Here is a 26214-nt window from a genome sequence, read left to right as displayed (position 1 = left end):
GACAGCCAGATAAAGGGCGTCCAAATCCTCCAATCGTGTCACTGGACACTTCCCTCCTTTGGGTACGTGTGGAAACGCTTGGAATGGGGGCACAGTGGGAGAAATGTTTGTTACTATAATCAAGGTCTTTCTTCTTCCATTTTGGTATATCACCCCTTCTGGGCTAAATAATGGTAATTTACAAGGGTCTTCTTTTTGAAGATAGCAATCACTTCTATAACCATGATTGAACATCAAGGCAAAGTCCTAATGGGAGGTCAGCATGAGTCAACGTGACTTTATAAGGCATTTCTCTTAAAGGGATAAGGAAAGAAGACGCATAGGATCTTTAGGCTAACCTGAGGCTGATGTGCCTGTCCAAAGGTTCAGGAAAAGTGCCTTCTCTTCCACGCCACTCCCTAAAGAGCAGGTTTGGTCTGAAACTGGGTGGAAGGTTGGTGCTGGCATAAGGAGTAATGCGTCTGATAACCCAGGTTCATAGACCAGCCTGCGAATGTGGCTAGAAAGGAAAGCAAAGGGGCTGAGCAGGGTGTTTCCAGAGTCATGGGTTGGATCTCTCTCTCCCTCAAGGCCTGTTCCCTTTCCTGAAATGGACCTTCACTGCACTTCCGTACCACCTTGATGGAGGAAAGCCGAGAGGAGTGTTCGAATGTCTTTTCGCCTCTGGTCTTTCTACCAAGCTTGCCAAGTATAGCTTGTGCAAAATGGTTGTTCCTTTGACACACAAAGGAATTATTTGTGTGATGAAATAACTTCATGTGTGTTATGAGTTGGATAGATGGTATGTGAATGCGGGGGCGGGGGGTGGTGCTAACCTGTAGGGAAGCTTGGAATTCTGTGAGAGTTCAAGGAAAACACAAAGAAACTCTGGGGCCCCTGGCTGGGATGCTCAAAACTGGGAACGTGGCTTCTGTTTCGGTTTGGAGGCCAATCACTCTCTTTACATGGTCACACAGCTTGGAGAGCCTTAATAAAAATGATTTCTGCCATTTAGAATTCTCTAGAAATGACCAAGATGGTTTCAACTGAGTTTTAATACTTTACTGCTAACTCAGATCAAAGGTTGAGCATCTCATGTTGGTTCCATGTCATTTGCTCATTTGGACGGTGAGGTGGAAGAGAAAGGCCGTGAGGGTTGGCCTGCATAACAACACAATTTCATTTCCTAAAAAGTGGTTTCGGTGCTTCCCTGGTGGCGCAGTGGTTGAGAGTCCGCCTGCCGATGCAAGGGACATGGGTTCGTGCCCCGGTCCGGGAAGATCCCACATGCCGCGGAGCGGCTGGGCCCGTGAGCCATGGCCGCTGAGCCTGCGCATCCGGAGCCTGTGCTCCGCAATGGGAGAGGCCACAACAGTGAGAGGCCTGCGTACCGCAAACAAACAAACAAACAAAAGTGCTTTCTTTACAAATGATAATGAACCTGAGTCTGCGCCAGGCTGGCTGTGGTCAGGGTGGAACTGAGATGAGAAACCACACTTAATCCATGACTTCTACGTGGTCAGGACTGAGAGACAGACCTAGGATTCTCTCTGAGTTACAGAGCAAGTCACTAGTGATGCTTTATCCCTTTTTATTTTTCATTAGTCTTCAAGTTATTGGAACAGCTTTTCTTTTCTTTTTTTTTTTTTTTTTTTTTTTTTTTTGCGGTACGCGGGCCTCTCACTGTTGTGGTCTCTCCCGTTGCGGAGCACAGGCTCCGGACGCGCAGGCTCAGTGGCCACGGCTCACGGGCCCAGCCGCTCTGCAGCATGTGGGATCTTCCCGGACCGGGACACGAACCCGTTTCCCCTGCATCGGCAGGCGGGCTCTCAACCACTGTGCCACCAGGGAAGCCCTGGAACAGCTTTTCAATTATTTGTCGTTTCCTTTTTTTGTTGTGTTTTGTTGAGCTGAGTCATCAGGAAAACTAAATAGAGAAAAAAAAGAGAAAGAAACCAACACCCCAACCATCACAGAAAGAACACTTCAAAACTACCCATATCTGATCACTGACAAAGCGCTTATTGAATTTAGCTTTATTGATAGTGGGGAGTTACAAACATGACATACCTTTTAGTTTGTTGTTCCTTATATAGTACAAGAATGTCTTAAGCAAACAAATTTTGGGCCAAAATTTGCTAAATAATACAAAGATTTTTAGGAGTATTCAAGACAAGTATTTTATTTCAAGTTCCCTGAGAGGGACATTTAAATGGTCTTGACCCTCTGAATGTGCTGGAGGGTAAATTGTTAATATTTTAGAATCTTTAATTCTCATAATTACCATGGAGGAGTGTTTAGGAAAGTAGTCTATAGTTTTTAAAATATGAAAAGAAATACTGAAAAATAATTCCTTTGAATGCTACCTTGTGCTAGAGAATATATCCATCAGTGGCTGGGGTGGGAATCTAGCTCATTCAGAGAAGAGTCATTCACAGTGGATGACATAAATTCACTTCTTTGTAACTCAGGGAAAACATTAATTAAATGGAGTGATTTTAGTTTCTTTTATCTAGTAACTTGGTTGAATTCCGAAGCTACCTGGCCAGGATAACCAGCAAAATGTGGACCTCTTAACACTTGAATATTTCCAAGCAAACCTCTATCTACATGCATGTTTGTAAAATACACTTACTATAATTGCTGCTCTGCCTTAAGTAACAGTCCCAGTCAGTACATTCTCACATTCTTCTTACCTCAATTATACCTGCTCACTCATAACAGTCCACTACCATCTAATTCTTGTTTAGAATTGTATTCATCTGTACCATCCCTGACCTCCTATTCATAACCATCCTTACAACATAGGAAGTAAAAATAAAACTCATCCAATGCCACTGAAAGCAACTAGCGCAGGAGGGTTAACAGCTCGGCACCAAGAACCTAACTAAAAATGGACAGACTACAGGCTGGCTCCCTGGAAAGTTTTACGACAGGTCTCTGGCCCATTCCGAAAAAGAGAGCTTGAGTTTTATTATTTCAGCTGCTGGGTAACCTGCTATTTCTCTGATACATTGAACCAATGCTTTTATTTCATCACAGGACTCTGGTATTACAAAAATAACAAGCCCTCTGCTTTCGGAAAAATAAAAGGAGGTATCGGCTTGGCTCCTAAGACTTGGGAGTGTGACTGAATGTAAGCTTAAAACGTAATGAAAATGAAGTGATTTTCCAGTTGGAAGACATGCGGAAGTCGTCAAGTTTTCTAGAGGTACCTGCTTCAGTAGTTGGGTTAAAGAGTGTGTTTTGCTGACACGTGGAAGATGACAGGCATTATTTTGATGCTGCGTATTTTCATGTCTTTCAGTGGTCTGTGCAGGATGTTCCAGGAGGTAAAACCTTCACCCACCTTTAGGTTCCATGCTCCCTTTCAATCTGTTATGTCAGAAATTCTGGAATTCCAAATTCCTATTGGTCTTTGTTTATTGACCTAATGGTTGAAGCAGGAGATACAGCAGCAATGCACCCAGGAACCTGGGTAGCCCCAATATTTGTATCCTCTGAGTCTTCAGATAACCAACGTAGAAACTACGTTAAATGGTCATTTCAAACGGTTTATCCATTCTAACACACCTCCAGGGTCACCTCTAGAAAGCCACTGCCGAGTTTTTGTGCACCATATTTTATCAAGCTCTGATAGATGAAAAATCCTCTAGTTTCAGCATCTTTCCTCATTCATCCATGATAAAATATTACAGTTGATTGATTCTTATTTCATTCCAGCCTTAAGCCCCTCACTTCACAATACTTCTAGGATCTCAATGGGAGATACATCTCTTGGTGAGTATCAAAAGATTATGTCTATTTGCCCACTTATGACTTGTAATCCATAATACATCACCTTTTGTCTCTCAAAATTAATGGTATGCTATAGGCTTCTCGATTGTATGAAAATATATGTTTATACCAAACTAAAAGATGTTACAAAAGATGTTACAGTCACCCTCATATAGTCTTTGGAAGTTGTGGCCTAAACAACTTATTACAAATGAAAAGCTAATTTTACCCATGGTGCTGCAAGGACAGAAGTCTATCTATAGGTTGTACATTGTGACTTACGAGCTCAGTGATATAACCAGCTCCATACACTGGTTTCTCACACAGGTTTATTTTTTAGCCTGGGCCAATAAAGAATCAAGGAGCAGATCTGCTCTGTACTTGGAGAAGCTCCTCCTGCCCTGCGTTAGGAAACAGCCCAGCGTTTTTACATTAATAACGTCTTGTTCTCAACCGCAATGTTCTAGCCTTTACCCGAGTGTTACCATTAAATACCCAGAGATTGAACTCTCCATAAGGGGCAATGATATAAAATTGTTCCACAAAGTGTACTACTATATGAACCACTTTTCACAGTTCAAATAAAATATTTTCAGTATAAATATTGTAACTCTAGCCATAACCTATCTACACACAGTGGGAGAGGACAGGGTTCATGAAAACCTGGTTATGCTGTCATAGATGTCATGCTTCACCATTTAAATAGTTTGCCTTATTTTTCAAAACCCATTTGCACATAACCCATAATTGATAGGCCCTTCCTCTCCAAAACAAGTGAACTGTCAAAGAATAAAAGGATAAATAAGAAGAAAGGAAAATATGTATCATTTACTGCCATCATTCCCTTGCTTCCAAACTTGGCGAACATATAAGAAAAATGATATGGAGTCGATATAGTTTAATTTGCAAAGCTAATTTGGAGCAGATGAAATTTTAAAAATATATAATCAAATGGGCATATATTATCTTAACATTTCTATAGAAAATGAACGTGTTAGATTTTTAATTAAGAAATCAGGATTGAAATCAATTGGTAAACAATAGAATTTACCAACAGGGGGACCCATTCATCCCGCTATTGCTAAGTCCAGGAATTCCAAATGTTTCCTCCATTCTCACTCATCTAAAGGACCGGAAGAAATCAAATTATTGTTATTGGTTGCATAACCTTCAGGCTGCATATGCTATATGTTAAGGATCCTTACAGACAGAGTTTTATTTGGTGTTCTTCTGGGGGCTTACATGAAGGTCAAGTTTGCCTTTAACCACCTTGATGTAGTGTTTAGGGTGAGAGTACTACTTGCAATTCTTTTAATGGGGGACCAAAGTAAAATGCGAATACTTCTAGGAGAAACAACAAAATGGTTTAAATTTACCTATAAATTAGATGACTGATGTCAGTTCCTTCTTTGAGAGTAGGATTTTATGATAGGAAATACTTTTGGGGGCCTGAGACAGGGAGGAGGGAATCACTGCTAAACCAAAGGCATCAACCTGTCAGCCCCTGGGTGGAATCCCTGTTACTTTCCCGTCAGTATTTGTCTTAAGCTTTATGATTTTCTCCTGGGATGCCTTTCGAAATCCTTTACTCAGGCATGTATAGGAAAAGAAACTGCATAGAAACACAGAATTAAATCTTAAATCCTTATGGATGTAGACTGATTTCCATTTAAAAATGAAGCCTATAAAGGAATATTTTAAACTTCCTAAAGAAAAAGAGAAAGGAAAAGAAACTTTTGTACGAGTAATCTCTTACTCACACGGGCTTCGTGTGTATTAAAGTGCAGAAGCACAATCTCAAATGTGGGTGTAACCGCTCTATGTTTAGAAAGGATGCCGCGTTGGAAGTGCCCACCGCGAGTTCTGTCTGCCACCCAGTGGCCGCTGAAATAAATGGCTTCTTTCCTTTGTTGGCTCCGGCTCTGTATTTTGCTTAAAAAAAGAAAAAAAAAAAAAAAAAAAAAAATATCGACAGAGGTAGATGATGCCACACCAGCAACTGAAAACCACCAAGGCAGATGCCTCGATGGATCTGAAAAGACACCCCTTTAGTAAATGTTACATAGTTTCCTTTCCGCTAGCTCACTGCTGAACCGCGATGCCTATCTTCTCTCCCCGCGAGCCCGCGGTTCCCCGGGTTCAGATGCTGACGGGCACGGAGGACACCGAGCTGGCGCGGGACTCTCGGGTCACGTGATTGGGCATGGCCAGGGTGCAGCACGACACGCCCACGGTGGCCTCGGGCAGTTCGTCGTCCTCCGTCCACTCGTTGAGCTCGGGGCTGAAGCACTGGATGCACTTCTTGTACTTCCTCTCGCCCTCGTTCCAGCCGCCCAGCAGGTAGGCGCGGCCGTGCAGCGTCGAGGCGCCCGCCGTGCTCACGCCCACGGGCAGCGGCGCCGCGTAGCTCCACTGGCCGGCGGCCGGGCTGAAGCTCTCCACGGTTAGCACGTCCACGCGCTCGCCGCGCGGCCCTAGCTGGCTGCCGCCCATCACGTACACGCGCTCGCCCAGCGCCACCGTGCAATGCCAGCCCCGCGGCGTGCTGAGCGCCGGCAGCTCCTGCCACGCATCGCGGGCCGGGTCGTAGGCGCACACGGAGCGCGAGTAGGCGCCGCCGATGTAGCCGCCGGTCACCAGTACGCGGCCGTCGGCCACCGCGCTGGCGTGGCAGCAGCGCGCCACCTCCAGGGGCGCCTTGGGCTGCCACTGGTTGGCGGACGGCACGTAGCACTCGAGCGAGGCCAGGCCGCCCTCGGCGTTGCGGCCGCCCACGGCGTACAGGAGCCCGTTGAACACGCTCAGGCTGAAGTGCGTCCGCTTCTGGTTCATGCTGGCCAGGTGGATCCAGGTATTGAAGCGGGGATCGTATCTGGAAGTGGTAGAGCAAGCGTGACAGCCTTGTGGGCGGCAGCCAGGGAACCCAGGTGACGCCGCCAACCAGGACGTGGGAGGCTCGACACTATCCTTGCGAGGAGGCTGGGGACCCATCGCAGCTCCTCGCCTGGAGACTGCTAATCCTCTCGCAACCAGTAAAAAAGTGTGACCCTTGGGAAAGGCAGGGCAGGCATAGGTGACTCCCCCTCTTCCTGTTTATAAAAGCACCCGCTGGGAGACCACCCCGCTGAGACCAACCTCCAGTCCCCTTTCCTTCATATTCAAATCCCGTAGGATTTAGGGCATGCGCACGTGGAGGAAGGGTGGAAGCTGGGTATTTGTGGAATCGGAGAAGGGAATATGGCCACATTAAAGTCAATTCCACATATCTTCAGACACCAGCCACCCCTAGCTCATTCTCATGGCTTAATCAAGAAAGTTGACTGAGTTCCTACATTCTCACAAACCCCTTCTTGTTCACACACCTCTCCTGGCCATTGCCACCGTAAAGCTAAGTTACTAAGTCTTCTGTCATCTGTTTATAATGAGAACAATAAAACTCATGTCCCAGTGCATCAACAAACCCTTAACTTTTGATGCTTCTCTATTTTCTAGCACTTATTAGTAGGTCTGACTTTTTAGTGTAGGGGTATATTTTTTTCAGTGTTCAGCATTACAGTTATTATACCATAAGCACTGAAGTCAATACTTCAAAAACAGTGTCTTGAGTACAAGTAGTTATCAGCAGGAGGAAAATAAGCACCCATAGTAAACTAACACTTTCCATAGTTCCAAGTATTGTAAACACAGAACTGACTCTGTCTGATGTTCATTCATGTTTGTCTCATTTCACCTCCAAATCAAAACTTAACCATAGCTATAAATTAAGGGCTAAAAATCAATTGTTTGGATTCGTTTAAATGACACACATGTACATATAATGAAACAATAAAGAATATTTTTTATGATTTACTAGATGAATTTTCAGATCTTGCTCATTAGTTATGTTTGCCTTTGAACCACTACCATGATAGAAGCATGACTTTCTGAACATTTCATGTATATGGAGGTTTAATTTTTTATTATAAATATACAAAAATAACATGCATTTGAATTTCACTTTCTGCAGGATTTATCATGCTTTTACTCTTGTTTACATGTATCAAAAATATTGATGGTATTCAGTCTTTAAAGTAATATTTAAAATTAATTAGCTGCCACATTTTTAATGATCTCATTCTAGTTGCCAGTTATAAATCTGAAGTCATCAGTAACAGTCCACTTAAAAAGAAATTTTGTATCGTTTTAATCTTCCTTACCACTTAATGTTAAAAACTAAATTTGCACCCAGTTTCTTTCAAAAAGGCGGGGTATTGTGAAGAGGACCCTGGCCAGAAATGAGAAAATGTGAATTCTACTTACTAGTGGTGTCACTTCTCTGGGTGTCAAATTTCTCACATGTAAAATCAGAACCATCATATCTTCCGTGCTTGCTTCATTGGCTTATTTGGAAAATTATAATGCATAATATATGTGAGTGCACTTTATATAATGTGAAGTGTTACATATATGTAATGTGGCATTATTATTATTATTGATTTACTGAGCCAATGAATTAAGCTAATAGGCATGATTGATTTCATTCTATGTCAGGGCAATTTCCTCATTATATTGAACGATTTCTATTCCTAATAAAAGAGCCAGTACCTGCAGAAATTGCTGACTGCGTGCTTGGCTTGATTTCTTGCATCATTCTGGTCTTCACCACCGGCCACATAAAGAAATCCATCCATCACAGCCACACACTGATTAAAACTCTTGGCTGGCATCTCTGTAAGCTTGCTCCATCCATTTTCAGGGTCTCTATACAAGACGTCTCTGCTAAGGGACTTCTCAGTAAGGCCTGGACGGCCCCCCACAGTGACAAGCACACGACAGCCCCCTCGGATTCTCGTGCGTCTAGACTGCAATGTGTTCTGATGATAGGGAAGTAAGTGGTAGTTCATAGCATCTACAAGAAGCTTGTGACAATCAGCGTCTTGCATCATTCTTGGTACTGACTGAACATAACTGACCAGGTCTTGCGCAGAGATGGTACCAAAGCGAATATTGCTCAAAAGATCGGCAGCATATTTCACTCTCTTTTGGTCAAATTCTAACCATTTCATTGCAATCTGGAATGCTACTATTTCAGAAGGCAACTGTAAGTCATCATCTATAAGAAGTTCATTAATTTGCTCAAATGTAAGTTTCATAAACTGATCTGATTCTGCAAATTCAAGGAAGTTATCCCGGATAAATTTCTGGGCTGCTGCCTTTGCATTTCTTAGGGAGTATGTTTCGGCAATGTTAGCAATGTACATGCAATTCTCAACACTCATTTCTTGTATCAGAAAATCACTGCATATCTTGACAAGGGTATGGATCTGAAGATAAACAGCAGCAGAAATAATGCTTCCTATGGTATACAAGGAGAGAGTGAGCTTTCCAGTGTAGGCGTATGCAATGACCGTGGCCAGGCCCAGCGGTGCGATATCACTGAGATCCACCCTTTGGGTAGAGGGGTCTTTTTTTAGGATGTTGTAAAAGTACTCACTGCAAGAAGCCATCACTGACTTGTGAACGTCAAAGGATTTTGTTTTGGTGCCGATGACTAAGTCGCAAAGGAAGCTCTCCTGCCTCATTTTACTTAAACCTTCCAAGAGGTTGGGGCCGTAAGAAGCATCTGTTAATTCAGAAGAGATGCAGCTAAGGCCATTGCCTCCCTCCAGGAGCCCATTCAAAGCGTTGAGTTTGTTGAGGGGGCTGTCTTCTACAATGATGGTCATCTCATTGATGTTGCCTTTGTTCTTTCTGACAGTCTTCTTTTTGGGGGCCATGGTGGCAAACACACTGTCACAGGCAAGAACTTGCTAAAAAAAAAAAAAAAAAGACACGGTTTTATTTTAATTGTGCATTAAACTTTGAAATGTTACATTGAGAAACTTTCCTTTTTTTAATAAGATAGTAGTTTTTTAATGGCATAATGTAGATTGATTAAGTCTCAAGACTAGATTTAAAGACTTACATTAAACTAGATGCACATCTTATTCACAGTTTACTTCAGCATAGATCATTGTAGACAATTCTAGAAAACTTTATATTATCAAATGAGACCTCTCAATAGCTATAGGGCCAAGTAATTTTATGTAGCAGAAATGACCCAATATTCTCTGATCTACCTGTACAGTTATTATGGAATAGTAGTTAAACATCATTTTAAGGGCTTAGTTTATGTTCAGGAAACAGTGAATGACAACTACCCTGAAGTTTTTCTCTCTCAATAAAATATTGTAACTAAAATTCAGGAATCCGTGTTAAAAGTAGAATATGTATTAGAATAAATGTGGCTAACAATCAATGGATCAGGAATTGTAGTGATAGTCAAGTGCTTTCTACTCTACATCGTCACTAAAATAATTTCCAGTTGAATTTCTAAATGACTCACAAACACACACAAACTTACACAAGAACTAGAACAAAGTAGTTTTTAAAAAAATCTTAGAGTAGAAAAGACCCTCTTAAGCATAACATAAAATCCAGAAGCATAAAGGGGAAGACTGAAATATCTGAATATTAAAAAAATGAAAACTTATATCTATAAAACAGCACCAACTATTTAAAAGACAAGCAACAGACTGTGAAGACAAATATTTGTAACATTTTTGACAGATAAAAGGTTAAAGTGAAGTTAACACAGTATTTATTTTTATTTATTTTGTGGCCTTGCCGGGAGGCTTGCCGGATCCTAGTTCCCCGACCAGGGATCGAACCTGGGATCCATCAGTGAATGCGCCAAGTCCTAACCACTGGACCGCCAGGGAATTCCCTAACACGATATTTAAAGGGCTCCTAAAGTTAATAAGTCAAAGGTAATCCAAGTAGAAAGTGGACAAAGACTATGTCTAGGTAACTAGGTTGTTCACAGAAAATAAAATACAAACAGTTAATATTTTTAAAAAGCTAAACTAACAATAATCAGAGAAATGTCAACTGAAATCCAGAGGGCCTTTTTATTTTTTGTCATCAAATTTTGCTTATCAAGTGGTTAAAATATTCTAAAATATTCAGAATATCAGATGTTGGTGTGGTATTCTCCATACATTGTTGATGGTAGTATAACTGATACAGTCTTTTGAATAATAATTTACAGCCCATTAAGAATAAAAACTGTTTTTATGCTTTGACACTAAAGTTCTAAATCTACTAATGTGCCTCTTAGAAATATATTTATATAGATGCTGACATATTAAGGACAGTAACCATTTCCTATTATCAATCTTATAAATATTTGAACCAGTTTTTAAATCTATAGGAAGTGTAGATTTAGCTCTATTACATAGCTCTGAACAGCTCTAATATTAAATGTAGCCTTGAAATATATTAAGTTTACCAAATAAATATCATAGCCCTTAAATTATCACAGTTTATTTTAGCCCTCCTCAAAATATTGAGAAGGGCTTCTTGAGAAGCCCTTCTATATATTGAGAAGTCATCAGAAGACGCTACACTTAGACTTTTAGATGGATTTTATCTATAGCTGTTCACTTTCTTGTGAAATTACTGGTGTTACTTTTTTCATTTTTATTTTTATTTTTTATTGAAGTATAGTTGATTTACAATGTCGTCTTAGTTTCAGGTGTACAGCACAGTGATTCAGAATATATATATTCTTTTCCCTTATAGGTTATTACAAAACATTGAGTATAGTTCCCTGTGCTACACAATAGGTCCTTGTCAGTTATCTATTTTATATATAGTAGTGTGTATATTTGAATCCCAACCTCTTAATTTATCCCTCCCTCCCTTTTTGCCCTTTGGTAACCATAAGTTTGTTTCCTATGTCTGTGGATCTATTTCTGTTTTGTAAATAAGTTCATTTGTATCTTTTTTTGTTTTTGTTTTTTTAGTTTCCACATAGAAGTGATATCATATGATACTTGTCTTTCCCTGTCTGGCTTACTTCACTTAGTATGATAATCTCTAGGTTCATCCATTTTTTTTTCATTTAAAAAATAACAAAATCAGTATGTGTAGTTCACAACTCACAGTTTGCTTTATATCATTCCAGATAATTTTTTTTTTTTTTTTTTTTTTTTTTTTTTTTTTTTTTTTTTTTGCGGTATGCGGGCCTCTCACTGTTGTGGCCTCTCCCATTGCGGAGCACAGGCTCCGGACACGCAGGCCTAGCGGCCATGGCTCACGGGCTTAGTTGCTCCACGGCATGTGGGATCCTCCCGGACCAGGGCACGAACCCGTGTCTCCTGCATCTGCAGGCGGACTCTCAACCGCTGCGCCACCAGGGAAGCCCCATTCCAGATAATTGTATATGCTTATACAAACTTATATTTGCATAGTTTGAGCAGTGGTGTGCTGGTAAATCAACTCTCCGGCGGGGGGGGGGAACCCCTTATTTGTAAGGTGCTAATTCCTTTAGTACAAATACACTCGTTGTAGTTGGTTTTAAGCTCCCAACAACCAGTTTGCTAAGTTCCTGAAAATGTAAATTTGTTCTCATGAGCTCCAGCATACGACTATAAGAGAACTTGTATCAAAACAAGTTTATGCTATATTATTCAGCAGTTTGCTTTTTTCACTTGGATGTACTCATGTACACCTTTCTATATCAGCACATACATAAATTTATATCATTGTCCCTAACAGCTGCATAGATTCCCATAGTAAGGATATATAAAACTTGTTCAATTATTCTCTTATTGATGCACATTTAGATGTTTAGGTGTTTTACAGTTTTTGAGGGGTGGTGGTGGTGGTGGTGGTGGTGTGTGTGTGTGTGTGTGTGTGTGTGTGTCTGTCTGCCTGTCTGTTTTGTCTCACTGTTGAGTTCATCCTGAGGGGTAAAACTTAGTTTTGATCCGCTTTGAAAGTCTTCAGTTTAATTACTGGAATAGATGTTAAAAACAATTCCATAACTTTTCTATTGTGTTTGTTCCTGTTCTTTTCCTTGTGGAAGGAGAGTAGCAAGTAGGTAGGAAACAGAGAAGGTCTTTTGCTTTGCCAGGGCTTTTTTTCTTCCTCATTAAGCTCTGTCATAGTCACATTTATTTTTGTTTACAAGACTGTAGCACATTTGTCCTTCCTCATTCTTTCTTGCAGGCAAAGCCACATGCATCCTTACCTTGTGAAACAGATTTTCAACCCACCATCATTTTAGTCTTCAAATGCATTTGACTTAGGTGGTAAGTGTCCCCTTGTTGGATTTTTCTGGGGAAAATTTTAAAAATTTTGTTCAGCAAGTGGTTATCAGACACCTATTGCTGTGTGGGCGGCACTGTACTGGGAATGACGGAGCAATACAATATGTAATTTGTGTTAAACAGATAAACAATGACAAGTACAAAATGACAACAAGAAAGTAGGGAATCACAGCAGAGTAACTTAAAAAAACAAAACAAAACAAAAACCCAGTAGATTCTACCAGTAGGAGCACAAATGTGTTTTTTGAAGTAGCCCTGTCTATTTTCCTGGAGGAAGCCCTGTGGGCAATTTTTTACTCATTTGGACATCGAGCTTATAACCACTCATTGTTTTGGAGGAAATCCTGGAAATTAAACAATATGCTTGCAAATAATCCATGAGTCAAAGAAGATCTTAGACAGTATTTCAAACTGAATGAGAATGAAAATGAAAATACAATGTAAATACCAGCTCCACTACTTATCTGAGCTGTGAGTTTCCATAGATCACTAACCTCTTAGAGTCTCCACTCCACTGACTTACCTCTAAAGTAAAGATAATAATGGTGCCTGCCTGTAGGGTGGTCCATGAAAGCTTAGTGAGAAATGTCTGTACAGCATTTAATAGGGTGTCTTGCAAAATGTGAATGTGCAAAAAATTTCAATTGTTTTCATTAAAATCAATAACCTTCTTAGATGTGTTTTAGGGAATGAAGGAAGTAACCTGTTTAAGCTTTGGGGTGAAGCCAATCAGAGAAAGTGGCCACAGGATGGAGATGCAGTCATGGAGATCAAGAGGAGATTTCTGGAACAGGTAAACATTTCTAAGGGATTTTTGAAAATGCCAGGGAGAGAAATGGAACTCATGCAATGACATAGGCTGAAGAACAGATTATTTACTTTGCTATAAATGAGAAAGGTAACCCTGGAAATTTAGGAAACTTGGGACATAGGTTATGTAAGGAAAATAACAGATTATATGGAACAGATTGAATCTATGAGCCTGGATTTCAGATTTCAAATGAAAGGAACTGTTTTTTTGGAGCGGGGTTAGGATGGGAAGATTTGTAGATAACAGGAATCTTGCCGGTTCCCGGAATGAAAGGTTTTCAAGAGGAGTAGGTATAGGAGGGGGAAGGCCTTTAAAGCAGAGGAAATGCCTGTGGAAGCAGGGAGGGGTGACTCAGCACGGGATGTGCAGACGAAGAAGACTGCTGGAGTGAGGGAGACGGGTAGGCAGGTAACATGAGGATAAAGAAAGGATGCTGGATGCCAGGAAGGGCTTGAACTTGTTGAGTTGCTATGCAATTGAGAAGGATTAAGGAACCTCCAGGAAAGAGAGGGTGCACTGAGGCGCTAGTGAAATCAGTCAAATTTCCTCCACGGCTTCCTTCTGTTACTTTCTGTTGCTGCCTTCTCTTTCCTCCATGGTCTGGCCTTCTTGCTGCCCCTGGTGTTCCCATGGAAACCCTCATGACCCTTTATCTGAATTCTCTTGCCCTTGTCCCATTTCTCCAGGGCCCTACTGGGTGACACATTAGCTAGTCTGACGGATGATCCAAGCTAATCCATCAGTGGGCAAATCTACTGTTTCTCCGAGATATGCATGTTTTTTGGTTTTTTTAATCAGTGTACTCCTATGACACATATATGCATATTCTTTAAACTAATATTATATTATTATTAAAATAATATTTTAACATTAATCAAATTAAATTAATCTTAATATTAGTAATTAATATTTTATATATATATTTTCTTACTAAGAGAGAGTTTTTAGAATCCTCGAAATCACTGTGTAAAGGTAACTGGCTTCTTTAGCTCTGAGATGCAGGAGACCATTTAAGAGAATTTTGAAGTCAGAGCCTGCAGACCACTTCCTGGTGGCCATATTTCCCCAGATATACTCATAAATTCAGTCTTTCTCTACTAGAGCTGCCATTACATCCTGTTCCTAGGTCTGCACCTCGAAGGTGAGGCTCACCATCCACCTGCCCAGGTGTTCTCAGTCTGGGCCATATTCCTCCAATAACACGCTGCAGACCCCTCAGAGGAGTCTGGGGACCAGGCTCACTCCTTGGAAGGTGGGCCAGGCTCTGATGTTGTCCTCTAGGCTGCAGAGGTGTTCACTGCCCCCTACATCCCAAGAAATGCTCTTCCTCTGGCCCTGCTCCTCCATCTCCCAGGGAGATGGGTCTCCGGCCATGGCTTTTCTCAGTTTAAGGCAAGTATGGTAGGACAGCTACAGGGTGTGCTCCAGGCCCTACTGCAGGGAAGACCAGCTCCCTCTTCATGGGTGATAAAAACCCAGAGGCTATGTTCTCACAGGGCAGACTGGGAAGCCTTTGATGACTCTCTAGGACACTCACACTGAGGCCTTTCTGACATGTCATGCTGGGTATACACACACACACACACACACACACACACACACACACACACACACACACACACCCAAACACACACACACACACCCCATGCCAATTGACCAACCGACCAGCATTTTTCTACAATCACACTTGAATGAAAAGCAAAGCCAGCCTTAAAGGAAAGAAGTTATAAGAGGGCAGCCTAGGGAGTCATGAATGGAAGGAAAGGGGAACAGTTTAACTCACTTCCATTTACTCATCTGGTCACGGTGCTGGATTGCTAGGCTGATGGTGTGAGCTTGTAGGGGATGATGAGAAAAAAAATGGAATAGTCACAGAAACGTACTACTCAGCCCCAAGGTCATATGTGAACAAGTAGTCAAAGCAATTTGCACAGAAGTCTCATTGTCTTTTCAATTATAACATATATAATTTTTACAGTTATACAAATGTTCACTATGCACCCCTGGGTCATAGAGTAAATGATCACAAATGGTGGTCACAGTGATACCAAAACGTGGCTACGAGGAAGAGGCAGTGGTTACAACGAGTTGCCTGTACATGTTGCAGTACACGGGCCTCTCACTGTTGTGGCCTCTCCCATTGCGGAGCACAGGCTCCGGACGCACAGGCTCAGTGGCCATGGCTCACAGGCCCAGCTGCTCCGCAGCATGTGGGATCTTCCTGGACCGGGGCACGAACCCGTGTCCCCTGCATCGGCAGGCGGATTCTCAACCACTGCGCCACCAGGGAAGCCCTGTACATGTTCTTATACAATCCAGAGTGTAACCTAGGTGTTGAGTAATCCGTTTCGAAAGCATTCCATTCTTATTGATTCAATAAGCTGGATCGGGGTTTCACTTACTCTTGTTGTTTTCAAAGCTTTTTTTGTCTTTTTCTTTTCTTTTTTAATGAGTGAGGGCCTTGTGGCCAGAGGCTCAGGGGCCCACCCCCCCTCGCTGGGCTTGGTAGCAGGGCAGTCACTGTGATTTCCACACCCCAGGGAGGGCTTTGACTGGGGTCACGGTCAGTCTGCATGGGGTTTGCATGGTGAGGGGACCAGCCTATCTGAGCTGCCTGCAACTGGGACAGTTTCAAGACTGTTTCTGTGTTTTTCCTGAAGCACGAAGGGCATGATTCTCCCTCCCCAGCCAGGGGGCTCTAGTGAGTTGCCCCCTTGGGATCACAAAAGAGCTTTACAGGTGCCTCGGGACCGTTAGTGGCCCTGCCATAGCAGGACACACTGGACAGAGCAGGTCTAGCCCCCGCAGCTGAGGTTGTGGAATGGGAGGAGCAGCTATTTGGAGACACTGCAGTGCCCCCCATCCCTTCCCTTTCTGGGTAAAAGAGGAGACTGCACAGAGTGCAGAAGGTTGTGGAAGGCTCCCCAGGCTATCGGAGCTATCCTTTCATTCTGTGGAGGGAGCTCAGAGAATTCTTCTCTGGTCGTGGCTCCCACGCCTCCTTCCCTCCCCACTCCATCCACTAGCGCCCAGAGCAGCCTCCCAGGTCCCCTAGAAGAGCTGCCTATTAGAAAGTGGGCAGAAGGGCAACAGAGGCACAATTCCATGCCCCCTCCCACTCCCCACTGCCGGCCTTGGCTCTTGTGTCATTTCTAGGATGATAGTGTCGTGTATTCAACACGTGATCAACAGCTGGGCAGTTACATGAGCCGTCAAATTACGTGCCGTGATCTTTTGTATTTGCCAGTTTAAGCATGTGAATAATTAATTCCTAAATATAAATCACCAAGCATGAATCTAGACTATGTATTCAATGTAAACTATTACTTTTTTTTTTTTTTTTTTTGTGGTACACGGGCCTTTCACTGCTGTGGCCTCTCCCGTTGCGGAGCATGGGCTCCGGACGCGCAGGCTCAGCAGCCATGGCTCACGGGCCCAGCCGCTCTGCGGCATGTGGGATCCTCCCGGACCAGGGCACGAACCCGTGTCCCCTGCATCGGCAGGCGGACAGACTCTCAACCACTGCGCCACCAGGGAAGCCCTAAACTATTACTTTCCTTTCTACCTAAAATAATAATTGTAGAGCTAGCATGTATAAATTGAGGAATAACTGTGTGCTGAGCCTAGGTAAATACTTGACATGATTTTATTTTTTAAAATTTAAGCATCATGAAAATTCTAAAAGGCAGGTAATATTATGTTCATTTTACAAATGAAAGGTTCAGAGAGAGTTTTAAAAACATATCCAAGGTCACACGATGGGTATATAACGTGTAGTAGGGCAAAGATTCAAACCCAGATTGAACCCTGACCCCCTATATAGCCCTTCTATCCAGGGCAGGTTGAAATCTGTCGCAGGTTAAAAAGTTAACTCCTTCCAACATGGGAAGATTGAGATTGAGTGAGGTGGAACTCAAATCTATAAAATCAAAGTTTGGATATGGAGAACATGAGATGGTTCTTCATAGCTCCAAACACTGAAATAAAAGAGCTGCCCTTTTAATTGTAAGACAGATTCGTTTGGGGACAATCAGAGCCTGTGAGTTTCTTTATCCTATTAGGGGTTGTAAGTCTATGAAACTCTAGTAGCTTGGGTAAGCCAAAAACAGAAGTAGGTTCAAGGAGATCTTGTATGAATTTGTTGATCAGAGAATCAGACACCTCCTTTTCAGTGTTAGGTTGAATACAGAATTATCAATTTTTGTTTAAAGACAAATATTATCAATTTCTGATGGCTCAACTTAGCTAGACGCCTGCTATCTATAACATATACACACTCTATACATAAAGCTAACTTCTATTTTCCAAAGCTGGATACAGGATGTAAGGACCCTGTGCTAAGATTTTTGATTTTGGTTTTGTTGAAAATTTTAGTAAAATAGCTCTTTCTTTTACTTGTCTTTTGTGTGCGTATGTTACGGTTGCAGGAAGTGGGGTTAGAAATCTAGTTTGTAAGACTAATGTCCCTTTGGTTGTCACAGAACTGAGAATTGGGTTTTGATGTTAATTTTGCTCTAACCATCTGGAAGACCTTATGGCAAAACATTCAACTTTTTAGGATTTCAGTTTAACCATCTGTCAGATGAGATGTGTACCTTTCAGTTGTAAAATTTTACAGAGAGTTAAAAAGAAACAGCTGGCTTTTGCTGTCAGAATTGTCAAAGTCCGGTCTGTATCACTTCTCCCCCCTTCCCCCCGCCCCCCCCCGCAATATGGCCTTTTAGAACTTGCCAAATTTAGTAAATAGAAATATAGAATCGCCAGATAAATTTGAATTTTAGAAAAACCACCAATCTATTTTAGTATTTAAATATATCCCAGGTGATATTTGGGACATACTTATAATAAAAACTGGTTTGTGGTTTATCTGAAGTTCAGTGTACTTGGGTGTCCTGTATTTTATCAGGTAACCCTTTTCTGGGTTGGGTTTCAGGTGAGCCCAGGAATTCCATGAACATTTCTGGAATATTATGAGAACATGTTGTGCATGTGTGTTTATGTGTATTTTTCTATAAAGTGGGCCCAGAGCTTTCAGAGGTTCACAAAAAGGTCCATAACCACCAATAGATCCAGAACCGTTGGACTGAATTGAGGCTGCCAAGACATGGTAACATAATTCTACCGTCTTCTACAAGGGGGCAAGTCCATGTGACAGGATCACACCTGTCCCTCCTGGCCTAAAACAGATTTCAGATGAAAACTCCTAGAACCAATTACAGAAAAGAACTGTCACTTTATACGTAAGAACATTCTCTTTCCTGCTGCCCTCTACCCAGGCCTCCTGGGAGAGACCGTACCCAGGGCAAGCTGGGAAGCCATGTGTGCCAAAGTGTCACTGTCACTCTCATGCCAGAATGAGCTGGGGTCCCAGAAGGTCTTCTTGCCAAGGGGGCGTCAGCTGCGCCTGGTCCCCGCCACATTCCAGCCCCCCCGTGTGTCGGCTGGCAGCCTGACCCCGGAATAGAAACACCCAGCCTCTGCCTCTTGCCATTTTCAGTGAAGTCCAACTTTAGGGGGCTTTTCTACTTTACTGTTTCATTTCCAAAATGATTTCTAGCATAAAACATATGTCAGCATTGCCATAGGTACACATTTGGAACAAAAACTTGTTTCACAGTTAAATTAAAAGCTGTTCTTTTTTTGCAGGAGGGATTTTGTCAATAGGTTCTATTTCTGGGGATTCAAAGAGTTGTCTGATTTGTTTGCTACCCATTTCAACAAAACTGATTACATTTTATCTAAGCTTATCAGATACTAAATGTTCCTGCCGGTTCCTGATAAAAAATGGAGGTGAAACTCTAAACTTTATGAACAAAACCCAAGAATTTTATTTCCCCCCTCCCCTCTCTATAAACTAGAAGAAGAAAAACCTACATTAGGCTTTAGAGACTTAAAATTATTGTTAGAAATTACAGGTCACTTTACTTTCATAAGGCATCCCTAGCATGCATTTCTATTGCTATGACATTCTTCTCATCTATCGCATCTCTTGGATTTCAAGAAGATGTCTTCTGGCTCCAAAAGGAGGATCTGACCCAGCTGTAGAGCACTGTCAATGAAATCACTCTACCACCGCGAACGCAGACCCCCCCCCCCCACCATTCACACCCCAGGATTAGAAGACCAGAATTGGAGATTGAGGCTCCAGCTCCTTACCGTCCTGTGTGAGGGGCGTCCCCGACTTGTGATGGTGAAGTTTCAGCAGCAGATTCCTTTAGAGAAGCAATCTGTGGAGAGAGAGAGGGAGAAGGAAAACCCGTTGGGGAACGACCAGCAGCCACCTGACGCGTCCCAGCAGCAGCAGTTTTTAGAGTGACCTCTTGCCGTCCCTCTGGCTGCAGCGCCGCCGAGCCTGCGCTCTGAGCCCTCCTCCCCCGCTTTGGCTTCAATTTCAGCCACCCCGGGGCAGAGGGCGGAGCCCTGGTTGGTGCAGAGGGCTTGGGTTTCTTGACCTGCTCAGTACTTAAAAACAAGAAAGTCAAGCGCTCAATCAACCTGGGAGTGAGGAAAGAAAATTAACTAGGTGGGTATTTAATTGTTGGAAGCAGATTAGAGTGTGTGTACTTGGTAAGAGGAAAGGAAGGCTGTGGATAAAAATGAGCTACTAGAAAGGTTAATAGCCTGGTCACCTCTGGTCCTTTGAGAAGACTGGGTTTTGAAATAGACTGTTCTTTAGAAAAGGAACTTGGGGTAGCTCACATATGGCACCAGCATCACTGGAGTCATCGTACAGTTCAACAGAGTAAGGTTCATGACCAGTCCCTATTATCCGGTGATCCACAGGGAGGCCTGAGATGAACACACTCTCCAGCACATATGCAGCTTGGGGAAATACTTTGGCAACGCTTCCTGTGGAAAAAAAAAATGTAGAGGGCTATAACTGACCACAGGCTTTAAATAGGCACCAAGAATGTAAAATGGCTGCTAAAAAAGTTACTCTGATATTAGGCTGCAATAAAAGAAAAAATAGATCGTGAAAAAGAAATGTTCTAATTATTCTTCATTAGTCAGATCATGCATTCAGCATTGCTTAGCCGCTGTGGCATACTAAGAAGTTATTCTGTATCCTGAAGGAAGTGGCTGGAAGGAAGCTGGGCATATTGGGACCATCTGCAGAAAAGGAGAACTAAGAGAGGACTTAGGAGAAGTGAGTCTCCTGGGTGCAAGTGTTTTGGGGGCTGTTGGGTAGCAAGGGGATTCAGTTAAATTTTTTGTAGCTTAAGGTGTCAAGAATTAGGCCCATGGGTAGAAACTCCAGGGAAAAAATTAAAAATAAGGAAGCTTAAATAAGGAGCTCTGATAACAAATGGGTTCTAGTGATGAAAAGGAACCAGTTTCCTATGATTAGAAGGGTGGATGTAAAAAAAGCTATAGCACTGAGGTGACACGGAGGAGATTCTTGCTCACATTGGATCATCTCTGGTGTCTTTCCAACTCTGAAACTATGATTCTATATGTATTTGCCTCTAGCTCTCCCGACCCCTCTCAACTCATTGGATAGCATCTTAGTTACCACTTCTATTTGAATTCCAGCCAGCTTAAAAAAATTTTTTAAAAATTTTATATTGGAGAATAGTTGACTAACAATGTTGTGTTAGTTTCAGGTGTACAGCAACCAGCCAGCTTTTTTGTAGGAAAAACTCTTTTGATTTTGAAAAATTTACTTCCACCCATAGATCTCCAGCCCAGAATGTGTTAGAAGTAAATCAAAGAAAGCTCTTTATTCTATAGTTGACATAAAGTGAATGGAGGACAACTCACTCCAAAATGATCCTTCTTATTTCTACCTCCTTGAGTCCAACAAGTACCAGAGCACTCAACTCTATTCTTACTGTGATAAAAAGTCAGCCTTATATCAGTATTTATGGTAATGATGATATGATGATGGAAAGGGCCGTCAAGAGGTAGGTGTGGGAACCAACACTATTGTCTTCAAGTGTTCAAGACTGTTAATTTCAGTTCAGGTTGTCTACGGGAACAGCCCTGAGATAATTCATTCCATAGAATATTATTTGAGATAGAGGTATGAACCCAAGTGGAAGAATAAATGGCAGAAGTGGAAAATCTAAGAGACACTTCAATTGAAAAACATTCACAGAGTAGCTGCACATGCCAGGATTCAACTACTGCTGCGGTTGGTACGCTGAAAATAGGGGGCATGGAACATGGGTAGAAAAGGAGCCTGGACAGGAGGCTATAGTGTATATTAAGATATTCGATATTCTTTTTATTGAAGTAGAGTTGATTTACAATGCTGTGCCAATCTCTGCTGTACAGCAAAGTGACTCAGTTTTACACACATATAGACATTCTCTTTAGTATTCTTTTCCATTAAGGTTTATCCCAGGAGATTGGATATAGTTCCCTGTGCTATACAGTAGGACCTTGTTGTTTATCCATTCTATGTGTAATAGTTTGCAAACCCCAAATTCCCAATCCATCCTTCTCCCTCCCCACTTCCGCCTTGTCAACCACAAGTCTGATCTCTATGTCTGTGCCTGAGGAAATGTGATCTTTATTCTTAAAGCAATGGGGACCTACGTGTTAAAGTTTATTTTAACAAAAAGATGGCCATGAAAGTTTATTTTAACAAAAAGATGGCTATGATGAGATTGGTATTTTGGAAAGAATGCTCTGGCATTTGGGGAGTATAACCTTTGTAGAATATAGAGGTTTAGAAAGAGAGTGAAAATATTAGGTGAGTTATCAGCAAAGACTAGGGTAGAGTAGGTGGTATTGGTGACAGAAAACATGGGCTAGGATTGTGCAGCAGGATAGAAGGCCCAGTTGAGGTCAATGGCCGTGACTGTTGGTCTGAGACCTGTCAGCCTGCTTGTGTGTTTTTTCTTAAGCCACGTTCAACTGCAGAGAAACCAGAGAGCTGGATTTAACTGGAGAAGGGGTTTTGCAATGTGGGTAATTTATATGTTTCCATTGCTAGCGCCCACCTCTCCTTCACCAACCTCCCCTGACCCTCTGCCACAGACCAACTCAAATGTAAGCTCCATGAGGGCAGGGATCTTTATCTGTTTTGTTCACTGATGAGCCCCAAGTGCCTAAAACAGTGCCTGGCACATAGTGGATGATGAATCATTGTTTATTAACTGACTAGGTGAATAAATGAATGAATAAATAAATTTTGGATGAGTAAGATGAAGTTAGAGAACAAGAGAATTGAGAGTGTATGCCAAGAAGTATTATAATGACAGACCACAAAACTGAGCTGAATAAGCATGGATATGAAGTCCTGAGGGCAGGGAATTCTTCTTGTTAATTGCTGCAACCCCAGAACCAAGACAATGCCTAGCACGTAATAGGTACTCAATAAACATTTGTTGCATAAAAATATAATACTGACTACACAATAAATTACAAAGATGAAAAGTATTGTGATCTTTTGCTTTTTACTCATCCTAGTTTTCTCCTGCAACAATTCACAGGGATTCTCTAGTTAAAACGTGTCTTTTAAAAAAGATTTTATAGCTGAAAGAATCACTGGACAATAACCCATGGTCCCCAAAGTATATGTATGTGCTGTATATTATAGCTCTGATCACTTAGCCAGTTCTCAATTCCTACTCTCAGTAGGAAGTCATTTAGAATGCTGCATCTCAAACTTTAATGGATACAGGAATTACCTGGGAACCTTGTTAGATAGCAATTCTGATCAGGTACATCTAGAGTGGGGCCCAAGATTCTGCCTTTCTAACTAGCTCACAGGTAATGCTGATGTTGCTGGTCCAAGGACCACACTTTGAGTAGCAAGGATTTGGAATGCTTGTTTACTCAATATTGGAAAGGATAGGGTTTGTTAAAGGGCAATAGAAGCCATTCCATAAGAACTCACTCAGTGTTCCAATACCACATCTTCAGATCTACTGGAAGAAGTCCCCAACCTTTCATTCTTTGCCTCATTAAAAATGGACCAGCCTTCCTTCTAAACCCAGCTTTGGATCACAGACACAACCACCTGTTCGAGAACCTTGCTCTCTCAGCTCTGCCCCCTCTGTACCCAGTCCTCCATATCTGCCAGCTAATTTCTACCACCATTGAATGGTACACAAACTCTCCTATTTAAACAACAACAACAAACAAAACTATCAGTTTAGTCTATCTTCCCCAGCAGTTAATGTCATATTTCTCTCCATATCTTCATAGCAAACTTCTCAGATATGTTGTATATCTTCACCTGCTGCCTCTATCTTGTTAATTCCCATTTTCCCCTCAAGTAAATCCAACCAGGCTTCCCTGTTTGCCCTTCTACCAAAGTGCTTTGCCAAGGTCATAAATAATCCTGAGTCACTGGTTTTTTGGACATTTGTCAGTGCTTGACCTTTCAGAATTATTCCACACTGTTGACCAATCGCTCCTACTAAAAATGCCCTTTTCCCATTGGTTTTGCTTTCTCTTCAATTGCTCTGGCTGTTTCTTCTCATCCTCCTTTCCTTACAGAAGTTCTTCTGCCCAACTCTCGAAGATTCGGAGCTGTCCTAGACTCCCTTCCATCCTCAAAACCGCATCTGGAAGATGAGCTCGTGCATTTCACAGGCTCCTTAAACTCATAATTTCTAAGACTGAAGTCATCCTTTCCCTCCAAATATGTTCCTCTTACAGTATTCTCTTTGGTAGTGAATAAGTCAACCCATCATCCAGTTCCTTAAATGGTAAATCTGGGGTCATTCTTTACCTCTTCCTCACCACCCTTACCCCTCATCTCCACATCTGATTGATCACCATGTCCTCGTACTACATATCTGTAATTTCTCTCCCATTGCTGTCCTTCTGGTCCAAGCCATCATCACCTCACACCTGGACCATCATGAAATCTCCTAAACGGGCTTCCTGTGTCCACTCTTGCTTCCTTCCCATCCATCCTCTACAGGGCATAGTCAAAGTGATCTCTCCAAATCTGATCATGTAATTCCCCTGCAGGAAATTCAACAGCTTTCCGTTTCCTCAGGATAAAGTGCCAAATCCTTCTCTGGCTTGCAGTGCCTTTCAGACACGTGGTCCCTATCTCCGTGATCTCTTCATGCAAAACCAGCCCTCGCCCTCTCCAAGGGCCTCAGATATTCCACACTCACCCTCTGCCTTGGCTTTTCATACTTGCTGTTCCAACTGCCTGAGTGGTCTCTTCCCTCATTTTTGCCTAATGAGTCCAAACTCATCCTTTGCATCGTGGCTTAAATATCACTTCCTCGAGAAATACTCGCTTGAACTTTCAGCTCAGCTTCTGTGCTCCCACAGTGCCTTCAATTTCCCTCCCAGAGCACGTGGCTGGTAAGGGGTGGAGCCATGATGTAGACCCACCCGTTGTCAGGCTCCAGAGTCTGTGCTGCTCACCGTCGACTTTGATGGAGGCAGTGGCTGTGTCTGATTTGTTCACAGCTGTAGTCCCAGTCCTAACACAGAGTTAGGCACATAAATTAGTTGGTTAATCAACTGATTACTTAATTCAGAAAATCGCTAAGTGAATAGCTTCTTTTTTGTTCACGCTGGGGAATTTTATAAGTGTATTTTTAGGCAGAATAGTGTCTGTTTGGTCTCAAAGTCATCTTCTCATTTTGTGGATTGTCTAGGGATGGGCTGTGTACTTATTGACTGAAAATTAGAGATGCATTTCAGTGTATAGAGCAGCAAAATATAAACATTGTGTGAGTCTTATATGTAACTTTAAATTTTCTGGGAGTTGCACTAAAAAAGTAAAAAGGAACAGGTGAAATTAATTTTAACAATACATTTTATTGAACTCACTCTATGTATAATAGTGGTAATCAATATAAAGTTAAACTTACATTCTAAGTAAGTGCTAAGGTTTCAAAATCTGGTCTGTCTTTTCCACTTTCAGCACATTTCAAGGGCTGAAATTTGGATTTGCCCCACTTCAAGTGCCCAGTAGCTAGTCATAGACACTGCAGGTGTATGGACTGTGCAGGTGTGCAGACAGTGCAGGTGTAAAGAAAATTTGAAAAGAAGCTTCAGCCAGTGAGAGTCTACAGAGTGTCTGTTATTCTCATCACTGCTTCTGTTATGATCTCCGGACACACTGGGAACTGTTCAAAATAAAAATGAACTTTAGGGACAGAAGTTGTCTTAAAGTTGCTCTTTATTTTATTTATTTATTTATTTATTTTGTGGTACGCGGCCCTCTCACTGTTGTGGCCTCTCCCGTTGCGGAGCACAGGCTCAGCGGCCATGGCTCACGGGCCCAGCCACTCCGCGGCATGTGGGATCTTCCCGGACCCGGGCACGAACCCGTGTTCCCTGCATCGGCAGGCGGACTCTCAACCACTGCGCTACCAGGGAAGCCCAAAGTTGATCTTTAAATGGAAACTGGAAAATAAATCCTGACACGTCATCTTGAACAGTAGCCTGGGAAAGGGGTTTCAGCTTGTGCCCTTGTGTTTCTGACATTTGGGTTCCCTGAAATATGCAGTTTCATTTCAGGCTGGGGACAGGAAGGGTTAAGAGAACAAAGCTGCCAGTTTTTGTGCTCTTCGAAGGCGAGGCTGG

General features: G+C 42.2%; 1 protein-coding gene and 1 long non-coding RNA gene across 5 annotated transcripts in view; one reads left to right on the top strand and one right to left on the bottom strand.

The window, feature by feature from the left end:
• Positions 1-1980: 1980 nt before the first annotated feature.
• On the bottom strand, positions 1981-20064 carry KLHL31 (kelch like family member 31). Of its 2 annotated transcripts, none has more exons than XM_059076930.2 (3): positions 19858-20064; positions 8341-9545; positions 1981-6628 (listed from the first exon to the last, which is right to left on the bottom strand). In XM_059076930.2, exons 2-3 carry the CDS (start codon positions 9510-9512, stop codon positions 5896-5898), a joined length of 1905 nt encoding a protein of 634 aa, XP_058932913.1. In that variant the 5' UTR covers positions 9513-9545; positions 19858-20064; the 3' UTR covers positions 1981-5895. The 2 variants fall into 2 exon arrangements, with proteins under 2 accessions (XP_058932913.1, XP_058932914.1); XM_059076931.2 differs by lacking the exon at positions 19858-20064 and adding an exon at positions 12812-12898.
• LOC136792001 (uncharacterized) overlaps positions 12787-26214 on the top strand; it is an 81843-nt gene continuing 68415 nt past the window's right edge. For all 3 annotated transcript variants that reach the window (XR_010835039.1, XR_010835040.1, XR_010835038.1), the window contains exons 1-2: positions 12787-12872; positions 13566-13683. This is a non-coding gene — a long non-coding RNA (uncharacterized lncRNA). The remainder of the gene's footprint in view (positions 12873-13565; positions 13684-26214) is intronic.

The sequence above is a fragment of the Kogia breviceps genome, chromosome 10 (assembly GCF_026419965.1).
Source record: "Kogia breviceps isolate mKogBre1 chromosome 10, mKogBre1 haplotype 1, whole genome shotgun sequence".
Taxonomy (NCBI): domain Eukaryota; kingdom Metazoa; phylum Chordata; class Mammalia; order Artiodactyla; family Physeteridae; genus Kogia; species Kogia breviceps.
The sequence above is the reverse complement of the archived record's forward strand: the minus strand, read 5'-3'. Positions and strand labels throughout refer to the sequence as shown.